The sequence below is a fragment of the Gadus chalcogrammus genome, chromosome 22 (assembly GCF_026213295.1).
Source record: "Gadus chalcogrammus isolate NIFS_2021 chromosome 22, NIFS_Gcha_1.0, whole genome shotgun sequence".
NCBI lineage: Eukaryota > Metazoa > Chordata > Actinopteri > Gadiformes > Gadidae > Gadus > Gadus chalcogrammus.
The window spans coordinates 20,421,628-20,448,129 of NC_079433.1; the positions used below are offsets into that span (position 1 = coordinate 20,421,628).

Below are 26,502 nucleotides of genomic sequence, written 5' to 3' on the forward strand. Positions count from 1 at the left end.
TTTTTGGAATGTAATGGAGAGGTCGCAAGAAAGAGAAAAAGAAAGAGCGAGAGCGAGCGAGAGAGAGAAAACTGAAAAGAAAAACTCTGAACACACAAGAAATGAAGGAAGGTAGCATTTGGTTTGCCAGTGTTGTGCTGCTCCGATGGGATGATATGTGTGGTCTCTAGAACTTGAAGTCCAGCAGGTTGCAGTCTATCTTGTAGTACACATAGGGGTAGTACTCCTGCTGGCTCAGGTTGAGCCCGGGGATGTCCATGGCAGCCTAAAGAAGAGGAGAGCAACCACCCAAAGATAAGCTACGGCTATCAAAACAACCACAACACAGCATGACCAAACAACGAAACAGAGAAACACATTGATTGAATGCTGCTCACGTCTATGATGTTTGCGCTGCCGTCCAGGTGTTTGTACAGGTCGTACAGCACCTCGCGCAGCTTCTTGATGTTCTTCTTGTGGGGCTGCAGGAGCATGGCCTGGAAGTTCACCGGCAGACCATAGCTAAAACAATAGCAAACAAAACCTCATCCCTGGTACATTACAGAGATCATTAACAACTAAATGGCCGATACGCTCCCGGTCGATTTACGTTTGACCTTCTCTCTCTCTGCTCACCGTAAGACGGACTCTACGAACACACGCAGCGCTTTGATGTGGATCCACGCGATGAAGGCCTCGCTGAAGTTCACCTTCAGCCACCGCACCAAGGGACCCTGGAGGACAGCACAAGCATGCTCTTTAATGAGCCCACATATCAATGATTCACTCGTTAATCAACACCTTTTAACACCATTAGCACACATACTCCATGATCAAAGCCCTGTTGCTTTTTCATTATAATTATTGATGTGGAAATGATTGACGAGTCAGCAGAGCAATATCCTGCTGGGTTCATTGAAAAAATCACAGACAATTGGCTGAACATTTTAATTTTAATACAGATTAAATATCTAGAGGTTGATTTAAGAACCCCCGCCGATCGTACAAACTGTTTCTTTTTGTCGGTGGACAGCCGCGTCAGTTCCTCTTTGTCGGCCTTCATCTCCTCATCGTTGTACTGGAAGTCCCGCACAGTGAACCTACAGAGACAGGGAAGGAACACGCAATTATTCGGATCTCAACACACGTCACACACACACGCATAAAATAAAAAATACTCATGTGCAAAAGTGCGTCTATATCTCTGGAAATACTATATACCCGTGTCATTTTATCAGCCAACATCCCACAAAATCAGATGTCTGGATCGTGTAAATTGTAGAGGTCGACATGTGGCACGGAGGGCCTGATTGACACAGACTACGTTTGAATGGTCATAGTTTTTGAAAAGGAGTCTTGGTTAGTCTTGTCGTGGCGTGCTGTTCCGAATTTCCAAGCTAGGTTTAAACAAAATGTTTTTAGAATGTGCAGCAGTAAAAAAAACTATGTCAGAATACAAATTTGAACACTAGATTCCTGTGATTTAGAAAACTAAAGGCATAATACTAGCCTGGAAAAGGAGATGAATCTGAATGACCTGGCAGCAGCGCCTGGCCCCTCTGCAATTCAGACAGCAGACCTGTGTGGTTCGGGCCAATCACAACCGTATCCAATATGGAGTGGGTTTGAATTGGTTAGCCTAGCGATTGTTGTACTTGCACTTGGTTCTATGAACATCCTTACTGTACCGACAGCGATATATTGTTGCACTTCTTATGACAAATGTACTTATTGTAAGTCGCTTTGGATAAAAGCGTCTGCTAAATGCCCTAAATGTAAATGTAAATGTTTGATACGATCAGTGGACAAAGGAGCTCACTGCAGAGCCAATGGTTCAGCTTGACCAAGCGCAACTGCTAGGTCCAGCCCCACCTCTAGCTCCATCTCTAGCTCCACCTCTAGATCCAGCCGCGCCCCCACTCAGGTTCAGCCCCTCTCCAACTCACTCATACAACTTGGTAGCACCAGTTCAGCAGCGTCTAACACCAGCCCAGAGAGCAGCTCTGTCTGGGCAGCAGTGCACTGCGGTGTCCGCTAGAGGGTTAAGCTTCTCGGACACTGTAGTTAAAATGCAACGGTGTGTGTGGACTTGCGGGTTTGTGGAGCTTGTTCTGGACAGCCGTCGACTTTGATGATCACTGCCAAGAGATAGTGTATAGTGTGAAGCGTATGACATAATGCTACGGTGTGTGCAGATTTCTGGAACTATGCATGAGCAGCGGTTTATTTTTGGTTTATCTCTGCGTCTGATTGAAGGTAAAGCTCCTCAGTATAATGCCACGGGTTTTGGTGCATTGCCTCAACAATGTCATTCATTATAACACTTACACTTAACACTTACAGTGGAGGAAATACTTATTTAATCCCCCACTGATTTTGCAACTTTGCCGACTGACTATGAAAATAACGGTCTATAATTTGGTAAAATGGTAGGTTTATTTTAACAGTGAGAGACAGATTATCAAAAAGAAAATTAGATAAAAAAATATGTATACGAGTTAAATAAGTATTTGATCCCATATCAACCATAAAGGATTCTAGCTCCCGCAAGTTAGTCCTTTCGCTTAAGGGACAAGACAACTATAAGTGCGATTATGCGAAGATGGAAGAAGCACAAAATGACTGTGAATCACTCTCGGCCTGGGGCTCCACGCAAGATCTCCCCTCTTGGGGTATCAATGATCATGAGACAGGTGAGGGATCAACCCAGAACTACACGGGAGGAGCTTGTTAATGATCTCAAGGCAGCTGGGACCACAGTCACCAAGAAAACCATTGGTAACACACTACGCCATAATGGATTAAAATCCTGCAGCGCCAAAGGGCCCCCTGCTGAAGAAGGCACATATACAGGCCCGTCTGAAGTTTGCCAATGAACACCTGGATGAGTCCGAGAATGCTTCACTGAAGGTAATGTGGTTAGATGAATCCAAAATCGAGCTCTTTGGTTTCAATTTGACGCGCCGTGTTTAGAGAAAGAGGAATTCTGTCTCTGACCCCAAGAACACCATCCCCACCGTCAAGCATGGAGGTGGAAGCATTATGCTTTTGGGGTGTTTCTCTGCCAAGGGGACCGGTCGACTTCACCGCATCGTGGGAAAGGTGGATGGGGCCATGTAACGTGAAATCCTGGCTGTCAACCTCCTTCTCTCAGCCAGGATACGTCGTGGATGGGACAGCAAAACAATGACCCTAAACATACAGCAAAGGCAACCAAGGAGTGGCTCAAGAAGAAGCACATTAAGGTCATGGAGTGGCCTAGCCAGTCTCCAGACCTTAATCCCATAGAAAATCTGTGGAGGGAAATTAAGCTTTCAATTGCCAAGCGACAGCCTCGAAACCTTGAAGATTTGGAGAGAATCTGCAAAGAGTGGCGGTCCAAAATTCCTCCTGAGATGTGGGCAAACTTGGTCATCAACTACAAGAAACGTCTGGCCTCTGTACTTGCCAGCAAGGGTTTCTCGCCGAAGTACTAAGCAATGTTTTGATAGGGGATCAAATACTCATTTCACTCAATGAAATACAAAACAATTCATATATTTTATTTAATGCTATTTTCTGGATTATTATTTTATATTCTGTCCCTCACTGTTAAAATAGACCTTCCATTCAAATGATAGATCGTTCAATTCTTTGTCAGTGGGCAAACTTGCAAAATCAGTGAGGGATCAAATAATTATTTCCTCCACTGTATACACAACAGTACACTAAGGGTGCACTCACACTAGGCCAGCTGGCCGTGGCCGTGGCCGTTTTCACACCTAACCGTGCTCAAATCTGCCAGTGTGAGTGTGGCCAGTCTGGCCAGGCCAGGCCAACTTGGCCACTTGGGAGAGGTGTGCTGCTAGCTACGGTACGGGCCGCCACGGTACAGATGCTAATGAGCCGACATGCGCACACGCACGGCTACGCAACCTGAGCTGGATGACGTATAGTCCATGCGACGACCATGGACATAATAAAGGCGACAAGCCTTCTTTCCCATTAAACGGTAAACATGGCGTCAAGCGGTTCAACTAGTGAGTGTGACTAGAGTGGGCTCTATCTGAGAACGGCTCCAAATAAGCAACAGACTCAGCAAAGTGCGAACTGTGTTCTCTGTGTTGTTGTCCATTGTTGTTAAAACTCTGACTGCGGCAGACTTTATTATGGTCCATGCAGCGGACGCTCGGTGATGACGTGTTACGACGTGATGACGTATGTACAAGAGCCTACCGTGGCCAGGCCACATTTGCGACGGCCAACGGCCACGGCCAGATGGCCTAGTGTGAGTGCAGGCCAGAGAACAATGGGGCCAGTTGAGCACGGTTAGGTGTGAAAACAGCCAACGGAAAAAGTATCACAAAGTTGCCATGGGTCACTAAACGCCCCCCCTTAATATTTTTAAATCTCATATATTTTTATCTCAACGGGATTCACCCTATGTGTTCAAATCCAGCCTGAAACAGTGGGTACACACCGACATTTTAGCACCTTAACCTAACCATTACCATAACCATGAAACCATAACCCTAACCAAAACTGGGTTGATGGCTAGTGACAAGAGAGGCGGAGCTGGACGTCAAAGCTCCATCCATTTGGCTATGAGGACCACCATGATAACGTCCCTTGGAAATCAAAAATGACCTGAGAGGTTTGAATGCGCAGATTAGGATTGGTCTGACGATATCAGGCTAGCATGATACCAACAATAAATACTTGAATAGCTAGATTAGAGATATTATTGAATGATTGATAATAACCATGATACACATAAGTATGTCCACATTTTATTGTGTGTACAAATAAAACATACATATTATCTCTTTGTATTATCTATTCATGTATGGCCATGGATTTTCCATCTACAAGCACGAAGCCTGTGAGTTTAAGAATCCCTGTTATCTTTTTGAGCGTAGGCAAGCTATTTGTAAGGTATCTTTTATATTGCAGTCCTTCACGCTCACACTTCTTCTTAGCTAACAAGGATTGGACTGAATGCAATATGTTAATCTCTGTCCAAAGCTTTGTAAATCCTGTAAATGTTCCTTGGAAGGACGTAACTTTGGGATCAGAATTGGGGGGGTTTCGATTTTTGCAAGACTGACCATGAGATCATCAGTTGCGTCCCAAGTCCGGACAAAAGCATGTCTGGACGTTATAGCCCGGTTCTCTCCACTAAATGAACTGTGGCTAATCGTGTCTATTTTGAACAGAGAAGCCTATTGGCAATATAAGTTTCACAGTAACGGTGGGTGGCCTATACAACCTAGTAGTTGAAAATCATCCTACTCTTGTTTGATCATCACCAAAAGGTTTGCGGTACCTTTTATAATCAAAAAAGCTGTACTTCAAACACCAAACTAACACACAATCACAGCATGGTTCGCATTTCTGATCTGATTGGTTTAAGACAATTTGAGACTGTCTTTTCGGAGGCTGATGACCAAGAACTTAACATTTTTGGTTTGTCTGCTGCCGAAATACATGAATATTGGGGGGGGGTTCACATTGGTTTGTATTTTTGGGGGTGCTATTACCCCTATACCCCTATAAATGACGCCCTTGGTTCCTTTAATCATTATCATTTCAGTGTTATACAGTAACCCATTTTCCCATTCATTGCCATGTTTGTTTTGTTCAACATTTTGTACTTGTAGCACTGACTGCTGCAGACTATTTTGAACCAAGCACTCACTCCTATCCTTATCTAATGATGTTAAAGGCCCATGTGCAGGTTAACCGGAAGTCTTGATTAATGGGTACACAAAGCACTCAAAATATGTGTATCATTTATAAAATGTCTCCAAAATAGTGTTAAAGTCCAGTTTTTGGCGTTTTTAGCAAACCGCTAAAATAGTACCTATTTGTTCATATTACATTCCGGTTTGTGATACCCAACAACATTAAATGTAATAAATAACAGTTTAAATCTTTATTACCAACAAGCAAATTGCACAAATTTGTTGGAATAATAAACCCTGCAACACAGCCTTTAATGAAGATGCTGTGTGGCACACTGGGTCACCTACTTGTTTTCTCTGGCCTTGTGCTTGAAGTCATCGATGGCCTTCCTGAAGAGAGTGACGCTGAACAGGCCGCTGTCGTGGTCCTCAAACAGCAGGCTGTGCATGGGGACATTATGGGGAAAGAGTCAAACACCACCATGTCTTCATGGGGAACTCCCATTGGGTGAAGGACCTGGACTACACTGTGCTCAACCAGACCCCACCACTGAGTTTATTATTGATTATATTGATTGCTCCTCATTGATTCACGTGTGTGTGTGTGTGTGTGTGTGTGTGTGTGTGTGTGTGTGTGTGTGTGTGTTAGTGCGTGATATATATATATATATATATATATATTTTTTTTTTAACTCATATAAAGACTTCAAACTTGTGTCTTTTTATCCTGGTCACATACAAAAAAATTTCTGTTCTCAAACAACTTGAAGAAAACCCCAGGGTAAAATGAATTGGTGGTCAGTACATTTGAGAAGGAAAGGCAGCTGAATAAGTATCTGAATATTATATCATACATGTCCCTGAACTGCAGCGGGACTTTCGAACTGGGGATGAACCGTCATGGATGCTTACTTAGTGGACCGGGGGACCACCATCTCAGACAGAGTCTCGTACGTCTTCTGCCACTCAACATAGTTAATCCTGAAGGGGAGACACAATCATTCAGACCATCATGGTTAACGTCATCACCAGAGGCGTCGTCAGCCCCTTTTTACTGGGGCACGTGCCCCAGTAAAAGTCTCCAGTGCCCCAGTAAAATTCCATTGATCATTATTAAATTAATCTGCAGAAGCGCCGCACTCGCTATGGAATCGACAGGATTCATCAAGTACATCTCCTGCTGCCTCGGGAGTCTTCAGTCGAGCCTGCCTCTTACCAGCCAATCAAAAAACGAAAGGGGCTACATAAAAGCCAATCAGAAAATAGCCCTATTGTATCTGGGTAAGATTTAACGCAACAACCAATGAAAAAAATCAGTTATTTACGGATTCGTCCACGTGACTCTTCTGAATGTTTCAGTGGTAAAGTGTGTAAAGTATGACCAAGTGTTTCTTTCTGTTCAATAGTCTAGATAGAACTTTATCAATCCCCTGTAGGAGAAATTTGTTAATAAAACAATAATGGTAAAAAAAATAAGGAATCTCCCACTTCCGGCTTCCATGAAAGAGAACCATACTAATTCACACAATAGCGTTGATGCAAATCTAGCATTAAAGGTTAATTTAAGGAAGTTCTCTCCAGTCACGCTGAAACTAGTTTGCTAGTAGTAGCGCTTTAATTTGCAGTGTAAGAGAATTCTGAGAAATCTGAATGCTGACAAAATTCTCAGAATTCTGACACTGCAATTTATTTGCACGCTACGACTAGTGAACTACTTTAAAAAAAACTCGACACTGCGACCAGGCGACAAATGACTGGTGAGAAGCTTCTTAAATTAACCTTTAATGCTAGATTTGCAGCACTTTAATTCCCGTCAACTTTGTTTTCTAACACCAGCATTTCCACAACTATGCTCATGTTCGTGACTGCTATAGGCCTACAAAACCATTTATAGTGCATCTATTTTTCTGCTGGGTAATGCAGCTTTAATTTGGACTCTGATTCTGAATAAATGCCGCTGCTGAACTGTGTGAATAAATAAAGGGAACTGAAATCTAAAGAAGACACGTGGTTTTGATGTAGGCCTACCGTGAATTCCAGCTGAAAGTGGAACATTGCTGCCATCAGGGGAAATTAATGTAACCTAGGCATATTGTAAGTAGCTTTCAATTCCTTGTTTTTTTGTTGATCATGTTTCGTTGGAAACCACGGGAGCTGGAAACAGCCCAGAGTAAGTCATCTCCTTTTTTAACGTTACAACAAATTCACAACTTGTTTGACACAAACAATGACAACTTGATTGCTGTTAAAGAATGTTGCCCACATAATTAGCACCAGTTTTTCAATACTGAGCGTCTGTAGCCTGTAGTTTTATAGCACACACACACACACACACACACACACACACACACACACACACACACACACACACACACACACACACACACACACACACACACACACACACACACACACACACACACCATGCGTGCACGCACACACGCGGAAAATGAATAATGAATGAAAAATTGTCTGTCTTCAAAACTTGAGGAAGTTTTAGTGGACAAAAACTTCCTTAACACAAAAAAGGAAATTATGGATATACAGGGTGTTTTTAACATATATGGATCCAACAATGTTCCCAACACTGACACAGATAATTCAGATCATTGCACTCACAATTCCTGTAAACAGTTGTAGTTGCGAGCGATCTTTCAGTGTGTCGAGAAGGCTCCACACCTGGCTTAGGTCAACCATGGGGCAAGGAAGGCTTCACCAACTTTCTCTTTTGTCCATTGAAAAGGAGCAACTATGCAAAGTGAGTCAAAGCCACGTTATTGACCGCTTTGCCACCATGAAGGCGCGGCGATACAGCTTAATAGTGAAAAAATAATCATTAAAAAAGGCTCTATGCAGTAGTGTATGGCCTTATTTAGTTTAATTTAAGAGCTTTGATGGTTCTATAACATTTTCCAGGTTGATTGGTGGCAATGAGCCACCTCACCTTAAGTCAGAAATTCTATTAGTTTTAAACCTTGTTTCTTGCCTTTTTAGTACATGTCGTTCTGGCAAAATTATGCTGTTTCCACACAGCTTCTAAATAAATATAGATGTGTAGACTTCTCCTGATAAAGAGGTGAAGGTCATAAAGAGACTTTTTGTTTATTTGTCAGTTACCTTATTTGTAAATCTTTGAGATGTGTATGTGTTTAAATAAATATAATTGTACGGTACTCATGAATCCATCTTTGCGTCTTTACCTTTACCAGTGCTTTAATATAGCCTACAATATGACAGTGACAATGATTTTGAAGCTTGTACATACCCTTCTGTATCCATCTATTTCATATTGTGCACACGTAAAAAAAAAAATGTTGGCAGTTGGGGGCCTTTGCCCCAGTAAAACTCTAGGTCTAGCAACGCCCCTGGTCATCACCAAACCTTGCTGGTTCAGTTTCGACTGTCTCCCGGAACGGTGCAGTCAGGGCCGTTGCTACAATTCCTGGGCCCCTAGACAAGATTTACTGATGGGCCCCCCTGCGCTGAATTGTTGACGGGGGGGGGGGGGGGGAGCAATTGTTGACCGGGGAGAACAATTTTTGACGGGGGGGGGGGGGGGGGGGGGGGGTACTATGGTAGTACTATGGGCTGGTGATAATAATTTAGGATAATTTTTTTTTTTTTTTTTTTTTTTTGTGGGCCCCCCCTGGGCTGTGGGCCCCCTGAATCGTCATCACCTTTCACCCCTTATCGACGGCCCTGGGTGCAGTACTCACTTTGGTACGACCACCAGCATGGTGAGAAGATACTCAGAATCCAGAATGAAATCTTCTTTCTTGACGATGTCTGCCAGACTCCTGGTCAGCAGGCTGCCCCTAGACAAAGGCAAAGGCATCGCAGATTGGCATGTGAAAGCCATCGGGGATGTAAATACAATAACATTGCCAGTGCTGAATTATGGACTAAACAGCCGACCTGGAAAAGTGCAGCCGATTTGTGAATGTTGTTTTAAAGTGGAGATATAATTAAAAAACAACACAAGTCGGTCCATGATTCTTTGAGTGAGATATGCATTTCTGAAAGTACCCCGCCTACAGTTACCAAACGAGCGAGTCAGGGCATATGTGAATATTACCTCCCACTTCCAAACCCCCCTCCAATCAGAGCATAGCTAAGATTTTGTGGACAAGCGGACGAGCAGCTCCGGCGGGGGAGCTCGGCAGCAGCCTGGCAGCTCAGCTCCGGGAGTGAAATCCCTTTCTCCGCCGGAGCTGCCGGACTGCCGCCGAGCTCCCCCCGCCGGAGGAGGAGACATGGAGGAGACGGGGATTGTACTCCCGGAGCTGAGCTGCCGGACTGTCACCGAGCTCCCCCCGCCGGAATGTCGCCGAATCTTTGGTGGCAGTCCCGCAGCTCCGACGGGTGTACTCCGGGAGCTGAACGGCGGCAGTCCGGCAGCTCCGACGGGTGTACTCCGGGAGCTGAACGGCGGCAGTCCGGCAGCTCCGGCGGGGGGAGCTCGGCGGCAGTCCGGCGGCTAAGCTCCCAGAGTACAATCCCTTTCTCCTCCATGTCACAGTTCAATATGGACTTCAGAGAGTCAAGGCCAAAGTTCCGTTAACCCGATTCTTCTCAACCATCGCTGAGATATCCCCCACTACGAGTCTTTACTTGTTGTTGAAGTAGGCTACCAGAGACGGCAGAGGCAGTCTTTACGATTCATAATATCATCCGAGGCACGCAAAGCATTTGGCTGCGATATTAGATATATTATATAAATACCTATATATTATATAATATCATTATTGTTAGGGGTCCGATAATTGTTTCCCTCAAATTCTGTAATAGTCATACTGCAGCCTATACAAAATTTGTGGTACTGCACCAAAAGGTGGCGCTATTGTAAAGAAAATATGAATTAGGCTTATTTCACCTCACAAGATTGACCTGGACTCAAAATTCTTTCATCATATATTGTTTACTTTTCCCACAATTTCATAGAAAAGCCAAACGTCCACAGTCTGAACCCATTTTGCCTGTATGACCATTTTGTTATTGTGTAAATACCATACGGCTATCATTAGGTGGATACCATTAACACTGCAAATTTTCAGATCTGTACTCTTTTAAGAAAGCCCTTGATTCTCTTGCGAAATGTGTGCTTGGAGTTTTCTTGATGTTGTGTGCTTATCAATCGACATTTTCTCAATGTGAATGAGGCGTCACGCAGTTCAGGAATGTCAGTCCAATGTCCAATGCCTTGTACTGGTGATCCTTAGGTTGAGAGTTTGAATCCCGATTAGACAATTATGAACATGCTGAACATGATTTTCGGCCATTGCTCTGCAGCCCAGTCACCTGAAAGCCAAGGCACAGTATGGCATTAAGGGGAATATCAACATCTTTCCTTCATAATATATGTCATATTTATATATCTTCCATTAGTGTGTTCTTGACTTTCATTTTGCTCAGACCCCGTTAATCACTGCTTGCGGTTATGTTTATTATTATTATTATTATTATTATTATTATTATTATTATTATTATTATTATTATTATTATTATATTATGTAGCTATAGAGCTCAACAGCGCAACAATCACTTCTCCTCCATGCTGTGGTTCACACTGATAGCTCATTGGTCTATGGGCAGCAGCTCATTTGCATTAAAGCTACAGACACCAGAACCAGCGCATTCTGAAGGGACTGACTCCTGGGGCTTTCACACCAAAAAGAACCAAGAGCCAGTTCCGGGCTGGTGCTAGGGCCAGTTCCAAACAGGTTCCAGCCTTATCCCAGTTATGAACCAGTTGGTTTCACACCGGCCAGAGCCAGCCATGGAGCCGGCAAGAGCACGGTCATGACGTCACTGCAAACGTCTCCGCTTTCCAAGCAACCTTCGCGCCTTGTCGGAACTGTACAATAAGAAGACGAACCCTCGCGCCAGTTTCAAACACAACAACAACACGTGAATCCGTGTATGGTTCGTTCTTTGAATATTCCGATTTAAAACAAAATCAGAAAAAACTATTAACTGAGTCGTTTTTTGTTTTTTTCTGATTTTGTTTTAAATCTGAATATTCAAAGAACGAACCATACACGGATTCACGTCTATTGTTTACTTCAGTGTTTTAAAAAGGCCTGTCTTCGTTGGTCTTCCTGTTTATGAAGGTAAGGATAACCCCGCCCCCTGCCCCCCGCGTAAAAGCAGTTCTAGTTCTAGCCCAGCTCAATCCTGGGGCTGGAGTTTAACCGGTTTTTAGAGGCCGGAGCCGGTTCTCTGGCGGTGTGAAACCAAAACTCTGGCCCTAGCTCCGAACTGGCCCGGAACAGGCTCAGATTTTGAAGCGGTGTGAAAGGCCCAACAGAGGGGAATAGCGGTAGGCAAGTTTTTTTTTCCTAAAAGCAATTTCCAGCAAACAGCTTCAAAAACATGTTTTCTAGAATCCATATACTATGTTTACTTTTTGGGAGAACACCATAGTATGTCTCCTTTAAGCTTGTGATGAACACATTTTTAATGCACTTCACCACAAATATGAAAACATTTTCTTTGCCGGTCCCCATATCGCTATTCTGCACCTTTTTTGTAGTAGTGTTTTGTAGTGGTTTGTAGCCTCACATTTAACTCAAAGCATCTGCTTTGGCTAACTGTGAATATAAATGTTTATAATTAGGATATATAGCAGCTTATTAAGTGCTTGAGAGTTGGTGAATGTGGGTGCGGTGACCAACATGACTCACGCGTTCTTCCTCTCCAGGTTCTGCAGGTTTCCCTTCAGGTTGTTGTAGGCCGAGGCTCTTGCCTTCAGGTCGTTGTCAATCTGACTCACTTGCTGTGGAGTTACAACGTGTATGATGCATGCATTACTTCAGATGACTATGATTAGCACACTATTTTGTGCACTCCTGTATACAGGTATGTTAGTTTGATCCTGCCACAAATACATATTACATAATAGACACTACCGTAACGAACATCATCCATCAAATGCGAAAAACCTCTCTAAAGGAATTTTATTCCGAGCACATTTAATACTTTTTTTTTAATTATACATTTCTGCCTTTGTATACACTTTGTAATATAATATATAAAATAGATCAAATACATGTACAAAAAAACACAAGATGGTACTATTCTACAGTGATTCTGCTTTTTTTGCACCATTGGACATTACCTTGGAGATGATCTCAGAGATGTTTTTCAGTGACTGTTTGATGGGATACTTGGCCATGTCCCACTGGAACCTGGTCACATATGTGACCAGGTCAACTGGGTGAAAAAAAGAACCATATACATATTAATGTATGTTTCCGTCTTGTAGTGCTTATGCAAATAAATTAACCAAGAAAACTTAAAAAAAACATAACTAAGATAGGAATCACTCTAAGATAGGAATGAAGCTTTAACAGTTAGGTCCAGAGATGGAGATTACATGACCAAGATGAGCTTCCTAGGTGAATATGTTTGCTCGTTAGCGGGAGGACCAGGCAGGGGCATACATCTACACAGACCTTGTGAGGCGTTTCTAACCATCATGGAATAGCATGCATGTGAAGGCTCACCCCAGTGTGAGGACATGGATGGAGCGGCGGTTACTGTACCTCCGTTAGCTAACAGGTTCTCCTGGATCTTATCTCGGCTGTCCTCCAGAACATCTGCCATGTACTGGGCCACCTTTTTCACCACACTGACACACACACACACACACACACATTGTAACACACACACACACACACACACACACACACACACACACACACACACACACACACACACACACACACACACACACACACACACACACACACACACACACACACACACACACACACACACACAAATGTTCAAGCAGAAGGATATTATGTGGCTAGGGTGTGTGACTCCCAGCCAAAGGTTAGTTGGTTTCATATTGGATGCCTGCAAGATTCTTGTCTAAACCTAAACCCTGGAAAAGCCAGCCTAAAGCTAAACCTGCATAAAATCGCATGATAAATTACTACGCACATTGTACTTTGCTGGATTGAGACATTGCATTCCTGATTTAACTGAGGTATGGAACATACAGTAGTTCAATTCATGAGAAAACATGGCACAGCTTGAACAGTTACTATTACTAATGAATAGAACAAGCACCAAGAGTACAAGTTTACCATATGGAATGAATGGGTACATCACCTTGCTAGAAGTAAAAAGGTTTGACTTGAATTACAAAATGAAAGGAGAGCTAGGAACACATGACGGAATAAAGACAACCTTTATAGATAACTGTTCAGTGATTTTTGAGGAGAATATATGCAATATTGTCTGAGGTGTTGTACATAGGGAATCTTTGGCTGTGTACTTATTAATTTCTAATTTTGCTATCGTTTACTTATTTATTTTAATATATATTTTTATATATTCTCTTAAATGTATTTGCATAAATATATTTTTGTAAAAAAAAATTAAATGGGTAGCTGCAACCCTAGTTTGGTGCCGTTTGTATCATCCTGCCTGTTTGAGGGCATATACATATAAAATTGACCACCAAAAATTAGCACCAAATATTGGGCCCTATATACAAGGAGTCCTGACTGTGGCTGTTTGACATATTGCAGCATCTCCATCCAGATAAGAACGTCTCACCGTAAGCAAGGTATGATTCACAGCAGTCTTTACTTTTTTGGAATACAATAATAGAGCAATTTATTCAACAAAAAATCTAAACTTCCCATGACCCCCCCCCCCCCTCCCCATGCCTGTCCAATTTACACCTGTAAAAACTGTCGGCCCTGGGTGGGTCTGGGAGTGGGTGTAAGCGACCCCACCCCACCTCTGTCGGAGAGAACACTTTGGTCCAAGGGAGGGCTGTGATGCACTGGAATGCACCGACTTGTGTCTTTTGCACATAACAAATAGAATATATATATTTATTACACGGGTCTTCTCAATGCAGTGGAACGCTGTTAGTGCCATTTTGCCATTTTAGACTCAGATTTAGATATGTTATTTAGATTAATATTTAGTGAATGTTTATTATTGTCGTGTTCTTGTTGAAAGTAGTTCAAAACGGGTCGCTTTTAACTCACTTTATTTGTTAAAGTATTTCGGTATGGTAACTATGAGGCAAAGGGAGGGAATTGTATCTAACACGCGTAGAGAAAAATACCGAGAGCTACTTCGAGCCCCGGGGCTTAGGCCCGAGGCTCTCAGCGGGTCCGCCTCTGACCTTGATTTGCATAGTTTTGCATTTTAGTTTAATAACTGTTTAGTGTACTTGCTTTCATTGCTTAGAATTATTAGGGATGCATAGAATATATTAGTTGCTTTAGAGCGCGCTGTTATGACGTACGGTGTTGCGCAATTAGGGAGAGTAAAAGTGTGTATTTGTATGATTTGTTTCATTCAGTAAAGACGGAGCCAGTGGCGGTTCTAGGTCCAGTTACGCCCCGGGCAAGACTTCCTACAAGCGGGGGGGGGGGGGGGGGTGGAAGGCGCAATTGTTATTGTTGACGGGGGGGGGGGGGGGTGGAAGGCGCAATTGTTGACGGGGGGGGGGAAAGCGATTGTTGACGGGGGGGGGGGGGGGGGAACCTACGGGCTTCAGTGAGGGTTTCATTCCGTCTGTACACGGCACCTTCTCAACGAGCAGGTGTGCGCCTGCAGCCAGAGGGGGCGCCAAAATACCTATTCCCCACACAATGTTATGTCGTACTTCATTGATAACCGCTACGCAGCGCTTTTTTTTTTTATACTGCTCGTGGCGCCCCCCATGTGATTTGCCGCCCCCCACAAATATGCCGCCCCGGGCAGCTGCCCGGTTCGCCCGTGCCTAAAACCGCCACTGGACGGAGCAAACACTCTTTTTACACCGTCGTTTCAACAGAGTAAACATGCGTAAACCTCGTTCTTTCTGTCATAGAGTGGTTAAGTGACTGAATATGTTTAGAGATATTTACTGCTCACAACAAGGGAGCTTTAGCCACTACATTAAGTAGAAAAAACAGTTTGCCGAGGGCTAGAGAACATCATTGGAAGCCGAGGGAAGATGTGCGGCGCTGGACTAGAATGGAGGAAATAAGCCAGCCTACAGAAGAAGTAGCTAGCGGTGGGGACCACGCTGTACACCCCATCGGAATTCCAGACGACTTTTTTGATGATGGATGAATACATAAAGAACAAAAATGAATTACTGGATAAACTATAGCTACATATTTGATGTTCATGATGAAATAAGGATAATTCTGTCATTGTAATCAACATAGCCAAGATGTGCGTAGAGCCAGTAGTCACAAAGGACATTTTTGAGAAAAATGCCATTGCTAGATATAGTCATATTAGCCCATAAGAAGCTTGAGTTTGACTCTGGAAATAAAGACAGCCCTGGAATCTTCATTTTGAAATCATCTACATGTTTTGAGATTAAAGGACTGTTGATCTGGATTTCAGAAGTTTGAAAGAGTTTGCTATAACAAGAGACTTATCTAACATTAGCAAGGTGAGTCTGTCACCGAAGATGTGGATCCAGACGACAAGTCATCCGCTTTACTAGATGAAGGTGACTGTGACTGAGACAATCAAGAAAGCCAATTGGCACTACAGCATTGGGATGCCTCTCAGGAACAAAAATGTGGTGATGCCAAACAACAAATGTGTTGCAGAGCAAGGGGCATAAAACTTGAAAAGGAAACTCGCCAAGAACTCCAGTTTCCACGATGACTACAAGACCTACATGTCAGACATGCTGAACCAAGGCTACGCAGTGAAAGTTCCTGAAGACGAGCACAACCGCAACGACGGCAGAGTATGGTGCATCCCCAATCACGGCGTGACCGATCCACAAAAGGGAAAGCTGCGGGTTGTTTTCGATTGTGCTGCTTCGTTTCAAGGGAAGTCACTGAACAAGGAACTGTTACTAAGGACTCAAACCAGACCACTAATGGTCTGGTTTGAGTCCTGACGAGGTTTCGACACGGACACATCGCACTCATCTCCGACATTGAAGCGATGTACCATCAAACAAGAGTCCCTGATGAGGACACCGATCTTATATGATTCCCCTGGTGGCCACATGGAGATAGGAGTCAGCCTCTGCGCGAGTACAAGATGGTGGTCCACTTGTTTGGGGCCAAGTCGCGCACTTGCTGCGCCAACCACGCTTTAAGACGGACTGCAGAGGATGGAAAAGAAAGGTCACCACCTAAAACAGTAACTAGAGCACTTCTACTTCGATGACTGCCTGGCCTCAACGTCCGACGAGAAGTAAGCTATTACCTCGACCAAGGACCTCATTGCACTGTGTGAGAGTGGAGGATTCCGCTTGACCAAGTGGTCAAGTAACAGCTTCAAAGTGCTGTCATCACTTCCCGAACAAGAGAGAGCAAAGGAGATCAAGAATCTAGACCTGGACAGGGATTAACTACCCATGGAAAGGGCCCTTGGAGTGGACTGGTGCATAGAATCAGATTCCTTCAAGTTCCGTATTCACGTGAAAAGCATGCCATCACCAGATGAGGTATCCTCTCGGTCGTAAGCTCAACCCCCTTGGATCCCTGTCTCCGTTCATTCTTCTCACGAAGACCATCGTCCAGAGTCTCTGTCGAATGAAACTTACCTGGGATGAAGAGATTCCAGAAGATGTGGCAAACAAATGGTTCGCCTGGCTGTCTGATCTGAGCCAGTTCACTAGCTATTCTGTCAGGAGGTGCATCAAGCCAGAGGGATTTGGTCCAGTAACGTCAGCACAACTGCATCATTTCTCAGACGCTAGCGAGAAGGGCTACGGCATCGTCCCTGACCTCCGCATCATATATATATATATATATATATATATATATATATATAGGTATATATATTAGGTTGTAACGGTACACGTATTTGTACCGAACCGTCACGGTACAGGCACTTCGGAGCGGTTACAGAGGAGTACCGCGGTACGTAAATGTGGCGTACATAGCGGGCAACGATCGTTGAATAGTCGGGAGTCACGTAGAATATTGAATAATGAATGTGACTATCGTTTTCATTGCTGCTGATCTACGGCCATTCTCCGTTGTTGACAAACAAGCAGTTTTTTTAAATTTTCCCCTTAACTATGAACCGTCCCCTTAACTTAAAAACCGAGGTACGTACCGAACCGTGACTTTTGTGTACCGTTACACCCCTAATATACAGTGTATATATATATATATATATAGCTATCTGTCTATCTATATATACAGTATATATATATATACACATCAGTGGCGGCTGGTGATTTTTAAAGTGAGTGAAGAAGGACTGCGTGCTTGGTTGCCATTGGCCTGCTTGCACTGTTAGTGGCGTTTGGTGGCATAAGTATGTGAGACTCAAGTTGTTTCAGGGTGTTTTGGGGAACTAAAAAATAACTGGTGGATAAAAAATCCGCCAATGGCAGAATTGTACTTTGAAAGCTGGTGGGCAGCATGTATTGGACTACAAGGGCAGAAGGAAAGGATGCAAAGCCAATTAGTCAAATCAGGCCTACTCATGATTTGGAAAACTAAATAAAAAAATTGGGGCCTAGCACTGGGCTTATTTTTGCTCTCAATGACTGAAGCTATTGGTTGTAATTTGGCTACGCTTATTTTCAGGCCAAAAGTGATGCCATTTAAAATGCATCATGCTCTGAATCATTCACTAACATCCTTTCCACAATATCAAACAGAATGGTCAGAGTAACAAACAATTAAAAGAACAACAAGAACATTATTTCACAACTATTTGCATGGCCTGTAAGCCTAACATTGTTTGAGGCAAATGTGGATGTTAATGGATGTTTCAGAATGTTGGTCATGGTGTTAAGCTCGGCCGCAGCCTGGCCACGGACAGCCCTGCCCGGCCGCCGGCTCCGCAGTCCGCCCGCGGGCTACGGAAACGCCAATATAACCGAACAGAGCCGCATGGTACCGCAACGACCAGTAGCGCACCGCTCGGTGGAAACGAGGCTTACGACTGAGCGGGTTTGTTGGTTCTTGTAGCCTAGACTTCAGGGGATAACCCCTCCCTCCAGGCTGCTCCACAGCCGGGGCTCATGCTTATTGGTTAATAGCGCAGCCATGCGCTATGAACAGACGTAGGCGGGATCCTGATCTCTTAGCTAGTCATACAAGTGGCGGCCGGTGGTTTTTAAAGTAAGGGAGGAAGGACTGCACGCTTGGGTGCCATTGGCCTGCTTGAACTGTTGGTGTATGGTGGCATAAGAATGTGAGACTCAAGTTGTTTCAGGGTGTTTTGGTGAACTACCAAATAGTAGGGAGGGATAGTTATGTGATAAAATAGATAGAAAGCCACCATTGGTATCACTGTAAATTGAAAGCTGATGGCCAGCATGTCTTTGCTACAAGGGCAGAAAGAAAGGATGCAAAGCCCATTAGTCAAATCAGGCCTACTCTTGATTTGTAAAATCATCATTGGGCCAATTTTTGCCCTCAATGACTGAAGTAATTAGTTGTTATTTAGCTATGTTTATTTTCAGTTACAAATGTTTTAAGAAAAGACTCAATTCCAGAAGTGACGCCATTTAAAATGCATCATGCTCTGAATCATTCACCCTTTAAACACCCTTTCCACAATATAAAACAGAACGGTCAGAGTAACAAACTACTAAAAGAACAGGAACATTATTTCAAACAACCTGATCTATAGGCATGGTGCCTAGCAAGGAAAGTCGGATAGCACAACCCGGTATCACGCAATTGCGTGCTCCTGCGCACGAACGTTAATCTATTGAAGCGTGTTCCCGAGCACGATAGTCCGACTTTTTGCGTGTTACACAAAACGAAATGTAAACCAATGCATTCTGAATGGGAGTGTTCTAAGACAATTAACGTGCTCCACAAAACGGTACGAGAGAGAGAGAGAAAGAGAGAGCGGGAGGGACAGAGAGAGAGAGAGAGAGAGCGAGAGAGAGGCTTCAGAAAGGGTGTGCGCAGATAGTACAGTGCACCCTAGTTATGTTTATGCCAAAACCTATATATATAATTAGGCTGTGGAAATTGCAATAAGTTAAGAACACAACTTCGCACGTTGAGCACACAGCCGTGTGACTCGTTTATTTTGTAAAAAAGAAAACCGGAAAACAAAGCGTGCTGAAGGTAAACAAATCCAGCATGGTCTGTGACGTCATGAGACGCACGTAATCCTTAGGGACCGCGATCCCTGAACCACCAAGAACGTAAATGACATGCAGTAAACAACAACACAATTGAAAGAACAACACATAACGAAATACTGTAGGTGAATTATGTCACTACAAGGCTATAATTATATTATTTAGCGTGTAATGAGAATGAGAAGGGGGGGGGGGGGGGGGGGGACATGTTTGTTGAGGGGGGGGAGACACGTTTGTAGGGGGGGGCATGCTCGACAACGAGAGTTGGTTTTTATTGAACGCTCGACAACGAGAGTTGGTTTTTATTGAACGAGACTTCAACACGGAACAGCTGCAAGAAACGATGGTCACGTCACTCTCGGTGACGGTGTCGACAATAATGAACACACGAACAATGTTAATAGAACAACACACAACCACATAAAATCCCGAACCCATTAACCCCACTTAATCCTAACAACAAAACAAGTTAAAAAAAGCCCCATTTGTCAACTGAGAACCCCAATTCCCAGAATCCCCCGCGGCTCCGGAACACGGCGTAGCTTATATTAATCTTTATTATCTGAATGGGAAATGCAATATTTTAGGACAGATACACCATTAAACGCGTTTCTAATGACATTTCTAGCGAGAAATGTACATTTTCCTTACATAATCTTCAGTCAGTGAATGTGTATGATCTTTATTAATCTTTATTATCTGAATGGGAAATGCAATATTTTAGGACCGATTCACCGTTAAACGTGTTTCTAATAACATTTCTAGCGAGAAATATACTTTTTACTTGCATAATCTTCAGTCAGTGATTGTGTCTGATCTTTAGTTTTATAGTTATTAGGATTTGATCGGCTCGCTCGCATGTTTCAACGACGTCAGGTTGCTTTCGCTAAACTAGCAGCTCACGTGCTTCCTGCTTTTGTGTTATTAAACTGTTACTTTATGTAACTTTTAATGATATCATCTTGTTAGAAACACGTATATCTGAGAGCCAACCCAGTCGCCAAAAGCATACGTTGACAGTGTACTTTTCGTGAACACTGGATTACGTCGCATTTCAACATAAAATAGCGTGTTATACACACACACACGCACGCACACGCACAGACACACACGCACAGACACACACACACAAGCACACACAAGCACGCACAGACACACACACACACACGCACACACGCACACACGCACACGGTGCATTTCGCTGCTAAAACAACAACAAAAAAATATTCCCTCAAATATTATTACTTTCAAAATGTTGGCCAAAATGGCCAATAATATCATTTTTTATTTGGGATGCTTCTAGGACATTTTGGGTGGATTTTGAACGGTATGTGGGGGGCACATTTTTTGCAGGACCTGGCAACCCTGCGCTGTTTCCCGAGATCTGGATCCACCCCGGCGTGGTGCCGTCTCCTTTTGACCTTTTGACCCCAGACTTCTGGGGGAATAGCTGAATCAATTCATTAGTCAATCAGAAGCATGTAAATATCTTCCCGGTGGCGTAAGAGGACAGACAAGGTGTCCTTCAACATCTACGCTTCCAGGCGATTGCAACGGTGCCACACATGAGCATATTCGAACATGTTTAATGGTAGTAATTAGCTGTCGAAATTGGAGGCCTTAATCAATACTGAGCAGCTATTGATTTGCTTCCCGATAGATTTGTCACAAGTGACATATTATTTAGCATCTACACGTTGAGCTGAGTCCAATGACACCAAGAACGACACTCTAGCTAATGGTAACATGTATTTTACATGGTACACCTAGGTCTAGGACATGATCTCGGTGTAGCAAGAGGCCGAGCTTGATCTCATTGGACTCAGCTTAACGTGTAGATGCTAATTAACATGTAATTTGTCAAAAATCTCCATCGGGAAGCAAATCTATAGCTGGTCATTATTGATAAAGGCCTCCAAAATCGACAGCTAATTACTACCCCGAAACATATTCATGTGGTATTTCTCGCTAGAAAAGTCATTAGAAACGCGTTTAATGGTGTATCTGTCCTAAAATATTGCATTTCCCATTCAGATAATAAAGATTAATATAAGCTACGCCGTGTTCCGGAGCCGCGGGGGATTTTGTTAACTTGTTTTGTTGTTAGGATTAAGTGGGGTGAATGGGTTCGGGATTTTATGTGGTTGTGTGTTGTTCTATTAACATTGTTCGTGTGTTCATTATTGTCGACACCGTCACCGAGAGTGACGTGACCATCGTTTCGTGCAGCTGTTCCGTGTTGAAGTCTCGTTCAATAAAAACCAACTCTCGTTGTCGAGCGTTCAATAAAAACCAACTCTCGTTGTCGAGCGTGCCCCCCCCCTACAAACGTGTCTCCCCCCCCCCTCAACAAACGTGTCGTCGTCCCCCCCCCCCCCTTCAACTAACGTGTCGTCCCCCCCCCCCCCCCCCCCCCCCTTCATGGGTCTGATTCGCCGATTTCCCATGCTGATATCCCCGAAGATTCTCGGGCATCTTCGACAATTTGGCTATAGATTGTCTCATTACACGCTAAATAATATAATTATAGCCTTGTAGTGACCGTAACATAATTCACCTACAGTATTTCGTTATGTGTTGTTCTTTCAATTGTGTTGTTGTTTACTGCATGTCATTTACGTTCTTGGTGGTTCAGGGATCGCGGTCCCTAAGGATTACGTGCGTCTCATGACGTCACAGACCATGCTGGATTTGTTTACCTTCAGCACGCTTTGTTTTCTGTTTTTACAAAATAAACGAGTCACACGGCTGTGTGCTCAACGTGCGAAGTTGTGTTCTTAACTTATTGCAATTTCCACAGCCTAATTATATATATAGGTTTTGGCATAAACATAACTAGGGTGCACTGTACTATCTGCGCACACCCTTTCTGAAGCCTCTCTCTCGCTCTCTCTCTCTCTCTCTCTCTCTGTCCCTCCCACTCTCTCTTTCTCTCTCTCTCGTACCGTTTTGTGGAGCACGTTAATTGTCTTAGAACACTCCCATTCAGAATGCATTGGTTTACATTTCGTTTTGTGTAACACGCAAATAGTCGGACTATCGTGCTCGGGAACACGCTTCAACAGATTAACGTTCGTGCGCAGGAGCACGCAATTGCGTGATACCGGGTTGGATAGCAACACCAATGTGATCTTGAAACTTGTCGTGGCGTTTGGTTGCCCTATCAAGATTGAAACCATGAACAGCCCACATTGGAGATTGCCATTATTCATTAGCAAACAGGGAGGGCCAGCAATACAGTTGATTGCTGGTAATGCTACCGAGTACCTAGCAAACCATGTAGCACTAACAACACTGACGTTGCCATTACTTTTGGTGATCTCGATTTTGGGAAGTGGTCTACCTTTTTCTTTGGTCGCTAACTTAGCACTGTAACTCAATGAATGGAATGCTTTGTGTAATAAAACCTGAACAATGTCCTCCGTTTCCATTGTAAACTTTATTTCCAAATGTTAGAATCTCGCTATCGTTCAGATGATTTCACTTGCTTTGCGTCTCTTAGACTGAGCGTCAATGCAGAGCAGGTTTGTTATCGACAGCGTTGCCAGATTGGGCAGATTTTCAGACAAATTATAATTTTTCCAGCCTAAGTGGTTAGAAGTAGCCCAATTGAGTGGGAAATCTGCCCAATCTGGCAACACTGCTAACAGGGATCCTGCTTATTGGTTTTAGCGCAGCGCAAATAGATTTTTGCGCGAATCAGACCCCTTAAGGTCACACCCAGTCAGAGCTCTCTGCCATTGAAACCCATGATATTCACCGGCCGCCAGTACTTTCGGGGAAATGAATGGGATTCAAGTGAGTCAGTCTGAAGTAATTGTCAATAGGCGATAGTGGGTGCTAATGTCCCTTTACCCAGGGAAACGAACATTACATATTCAAAGGCATTAAAATAGTTATAGTTAAGGGCTTTAATTCATTACAGTAGTCTGCTCTTCACTCTCGCAAGGATCCTGGAGGGGGCCTGGGAGCATGCCCATCCGGTCTACATGTGTTTTGTGGATCTGGAGAAGGCGTATGACCGGGTCCCCAGGGAGAAACTGGGAGGTGCTGCGGGAGTATGGGGTAAAGGGGTCTATCCTCAGGGCCATCCAATCTCTGTACTCCCAAAGCGAGAGCTGTGTTCGCATCCTCGGCAGCCAGTCAGTTTCGTTCTAAGTGGGTGCTGGTCTCCGCCAGGGCTGCGCCTTGTCACCAATCCTGTTTGTGATATACATGGACAGGATATCGAGGCGTAGTCGTGGTGGGGAGGGGTTGCAGTTCGGTGGTCTGAGGATCTCGTCACTGCTTTTTGCAGATGATGTGGTCCTCATTGGATCATCGGCCTGTGACCTTCAGCACTCACTGGATCGGCTGGCGGCTGAGTGTGAAGCGGCTGGGATGAGGATCAGCACCGCTAAATCTGAGGCCATGACTCTTAGCAGGAAACCGGTGGATTGCTTACTCCGGGTAGGAAATGAGTCCTTAGCCCAAGTGAAGGAGTTCAAGTACCTCGGGGTCTTGTTCGCGAGTGAGGGTACTATGGAGCGTGAGATTGGCCGGAGAATCGGAGCAGTGGGGGCGGTATTGCGTTCGCTTTATCGCACCGTTGTTACGAAAAAGGAGCTGAGCCGCAAGGCAAAGCTCTCGATCTACCGGTCGATCTTCGTTCCTATCCTCACCTATGGTCATGAGGGTTGGGTGATGACCGAAAGGACGAGATCGTGGGTACAAGCGGCCGAGATGAGTTTTCTCAGAAGGGTGGCTGGCGTCTCCCTTAGGGATAGGGTGAGAAGCTCAGCCATCCGTGAGGAACTCGGATTAGAGCCGCTGCTCCTTTACTTAGAAAGGAGTCAGCTGAGGTTGTTCGGTCATCTGGTAAGGATGCCCACTGGGCGCCTTCCTTGGGAGGTGTTTCAGGCACGTCCAGTGGGGAGGAGACCTCGGGGAAGACCCAGGACTAGGTGGAGAGATTATATCTCAACACTGGCCTGGGAACCCCCCGTCAGAGCTGGTCAATGTGGCCGGGGAAAGGGAAGTCTGGGGCCCCCTGCTTGAGCTGCTCCCCCTGCGACCCAACCCCGGATAAGCGGACGAAGAGGAGATGAGATGAGATGAGTCTGGGCAAGCTACTTTTTTTTTTTATTCTCAAAAATGTTAAGGAGTATCTTCCTCCCTCTACTCAATGGAGAAGCCTCCACTGATATATATACACACACACATACACAAAAAAATAAATAACAAGGTTTACCTCTCGACAAAGGTGTCAAGTTTTGTCAGCTCATCCGACAGACCAACCAAGACATCTAGTGTTCCAACCTGGGAACAAAAATGAAAACAATACCAGCAATTTATTGAGACAGATACAGCACATAAAACAAAGCATTGGACCATTGCCAAATATTTTGGACCACTGTGTTTTCTTGCGAGATTGGGTGCGTGTGGGTGCGTGTGGGTACGTGCGTGTGGTGACCTTGAGATCTGGGATGTTGAACTTGTTGTTGGTGGACAGGTTAGTGGTGTGTGTGGTGGCCATCATCATCTTGTCCCAGCTCTGCTGACATGTCTTCTCGCCCGGAGCGGAGATCAACCAGAACTCAGTCATGGCTGCTAATAGACAGGTGGCAGACAGGGGCTCCTGGAGAGAGGCAGGCATTGGAACAGCATTGGGTTTTGAAATAACTGACATAATATTAGGCTGCAATAATTATTCAGTCTTTATCCTGTTTTGACCTGGTGAATAATGGCTGAACGATTTGGGGAAATAATCTAATTGCGATTATTTTGACCAATATTGCGATTCAGATTTAATGTACGATTTTTTTGTAAAAAAATAATAAATCAGACTGATTTCCAGTCAGTAACGGTAACAAATCACTTATTTTTTTATCGCAGCCTTTGCGATTTGCATACCACGTTCCATTACATCGCGATTTCGTTTTGAATTCGATTAATCGTTCAGCCGAAATATATGACTATAATATCATAGTGTATATATATATCTATATATAGATATATATAGTCCCTCTCCCTCAACTTCCCACAACTTTATTTTTAATATAGTGTAATTTTTATAACAAAGACAGGGATTTTTGTTGTTCATCAACAAATATGGATTATCATTTAAAAATCTAGAAGGTTTGCCGTAAATTCGGCTATTGGCTCACATGCTAAATTAATCAAAGCTAGAGCCAAATATATCACAAATTGTAGCATTACCAGGAAACCCTATTCCCCTTTAAAAGACTGTTCTATTGATAAACTGTATACAATATTCAATTCAACAAACGGTGCTATTTACATCGACATACAGTAATAGTCAAGAGGTCTATAATATATTTCGTTAAATATTAAATATTTGATCAGTTATTCGCTAGAGGCAGATACACGTTGATGTCATGTGATCATGTGTATGCAAAAGAAGATGTACAGATCACATTTAATGTCACGGTTTTATTAATGCATATCATATTTACTGGCTTTGCTTATCAGTCCAACGTGACCACACTATATTTCATTAAAAAAATATGAATGTTAAAAGTGGGAAGCAGCTTAGTGGCATTAGCCTTCTAGCAGAGGACAGCTAGTGTGTCACGACATGGAGATTATAATATGTTACACTCACCAATTAACCTGATCTATCCCGTATCGGTCTGTACACAATGTTGACTATCCAGGTGTCAGATTATCCGATGCATATCTCAATAAAAGCTGTGCAATTCAGAGGTCCTTCAATCATTGACTGTACAAAAAAAACAGCATCCCACACCGTCAGCTGATCACATGAGAAACTGTGCGTCTGCGCAGAAGGTGGTGCGCACTTGCGTT

The 26,502-nt window shown here is 43.8% G+C and overlaps 1 protein-coding gene across 1 annotated transcript; it reads right to left on the reverse strand.

Moving 5' to 3' along the window:
• On the reverse strand, positions 1-26,502 carry LOC130375548 (V-type proton ATPase subunit C 1-A-like). Its single transcript, XM_056582534.1, has 13 exons — positions 26,300-26,502; positions 25,148-25,312; positions 24,926-24,993; positions 13,187-13,272; positions 12,760-12,854; positions 12,326-12,417; positions 9,359-9,457; positions 6,555-6,623; positions 5,991-6,083; positions 986-1,079; positions 616-713; positions 378-501; positions 1-265 (listed from the first exon to the last, which is right to left on the reverse strand). The coding sequence occupies exons 2-13, from the start codon at positions 25,277-25,279 to the stop codon at positions 167-169; spliced, it is 1,149 nt and encodes a 382-aa protein (XP_056438509.1). The 5' UTR covers positions 25,280-25,312; positions 26,300-26,502; the 3' UTR covers positions 1-166.

Coding starts and splice junctions, on each gene's coding strand:
- LOC130375548 (XM_056582534.1), bottom strand. CDS start 25,279: ATGACTGAGTTCTGGTTGATCTCCGCTCCGGGCGAGAAGACATGTCAG. Junction 6,084..6,554: donor GTGGTCCCCCGGTCCACTAA/GTAAGCATCCAT, acceptor CCCCATGCACAG/CCTGCTGTTTGAGGACCACG. Junction 266..377: donor GCAGCGCAAACATCATAGAC/GTGAGCAGCATT, acceptor CCTCTTCTTTAG/GCTGCCATGGACATCCCCGG.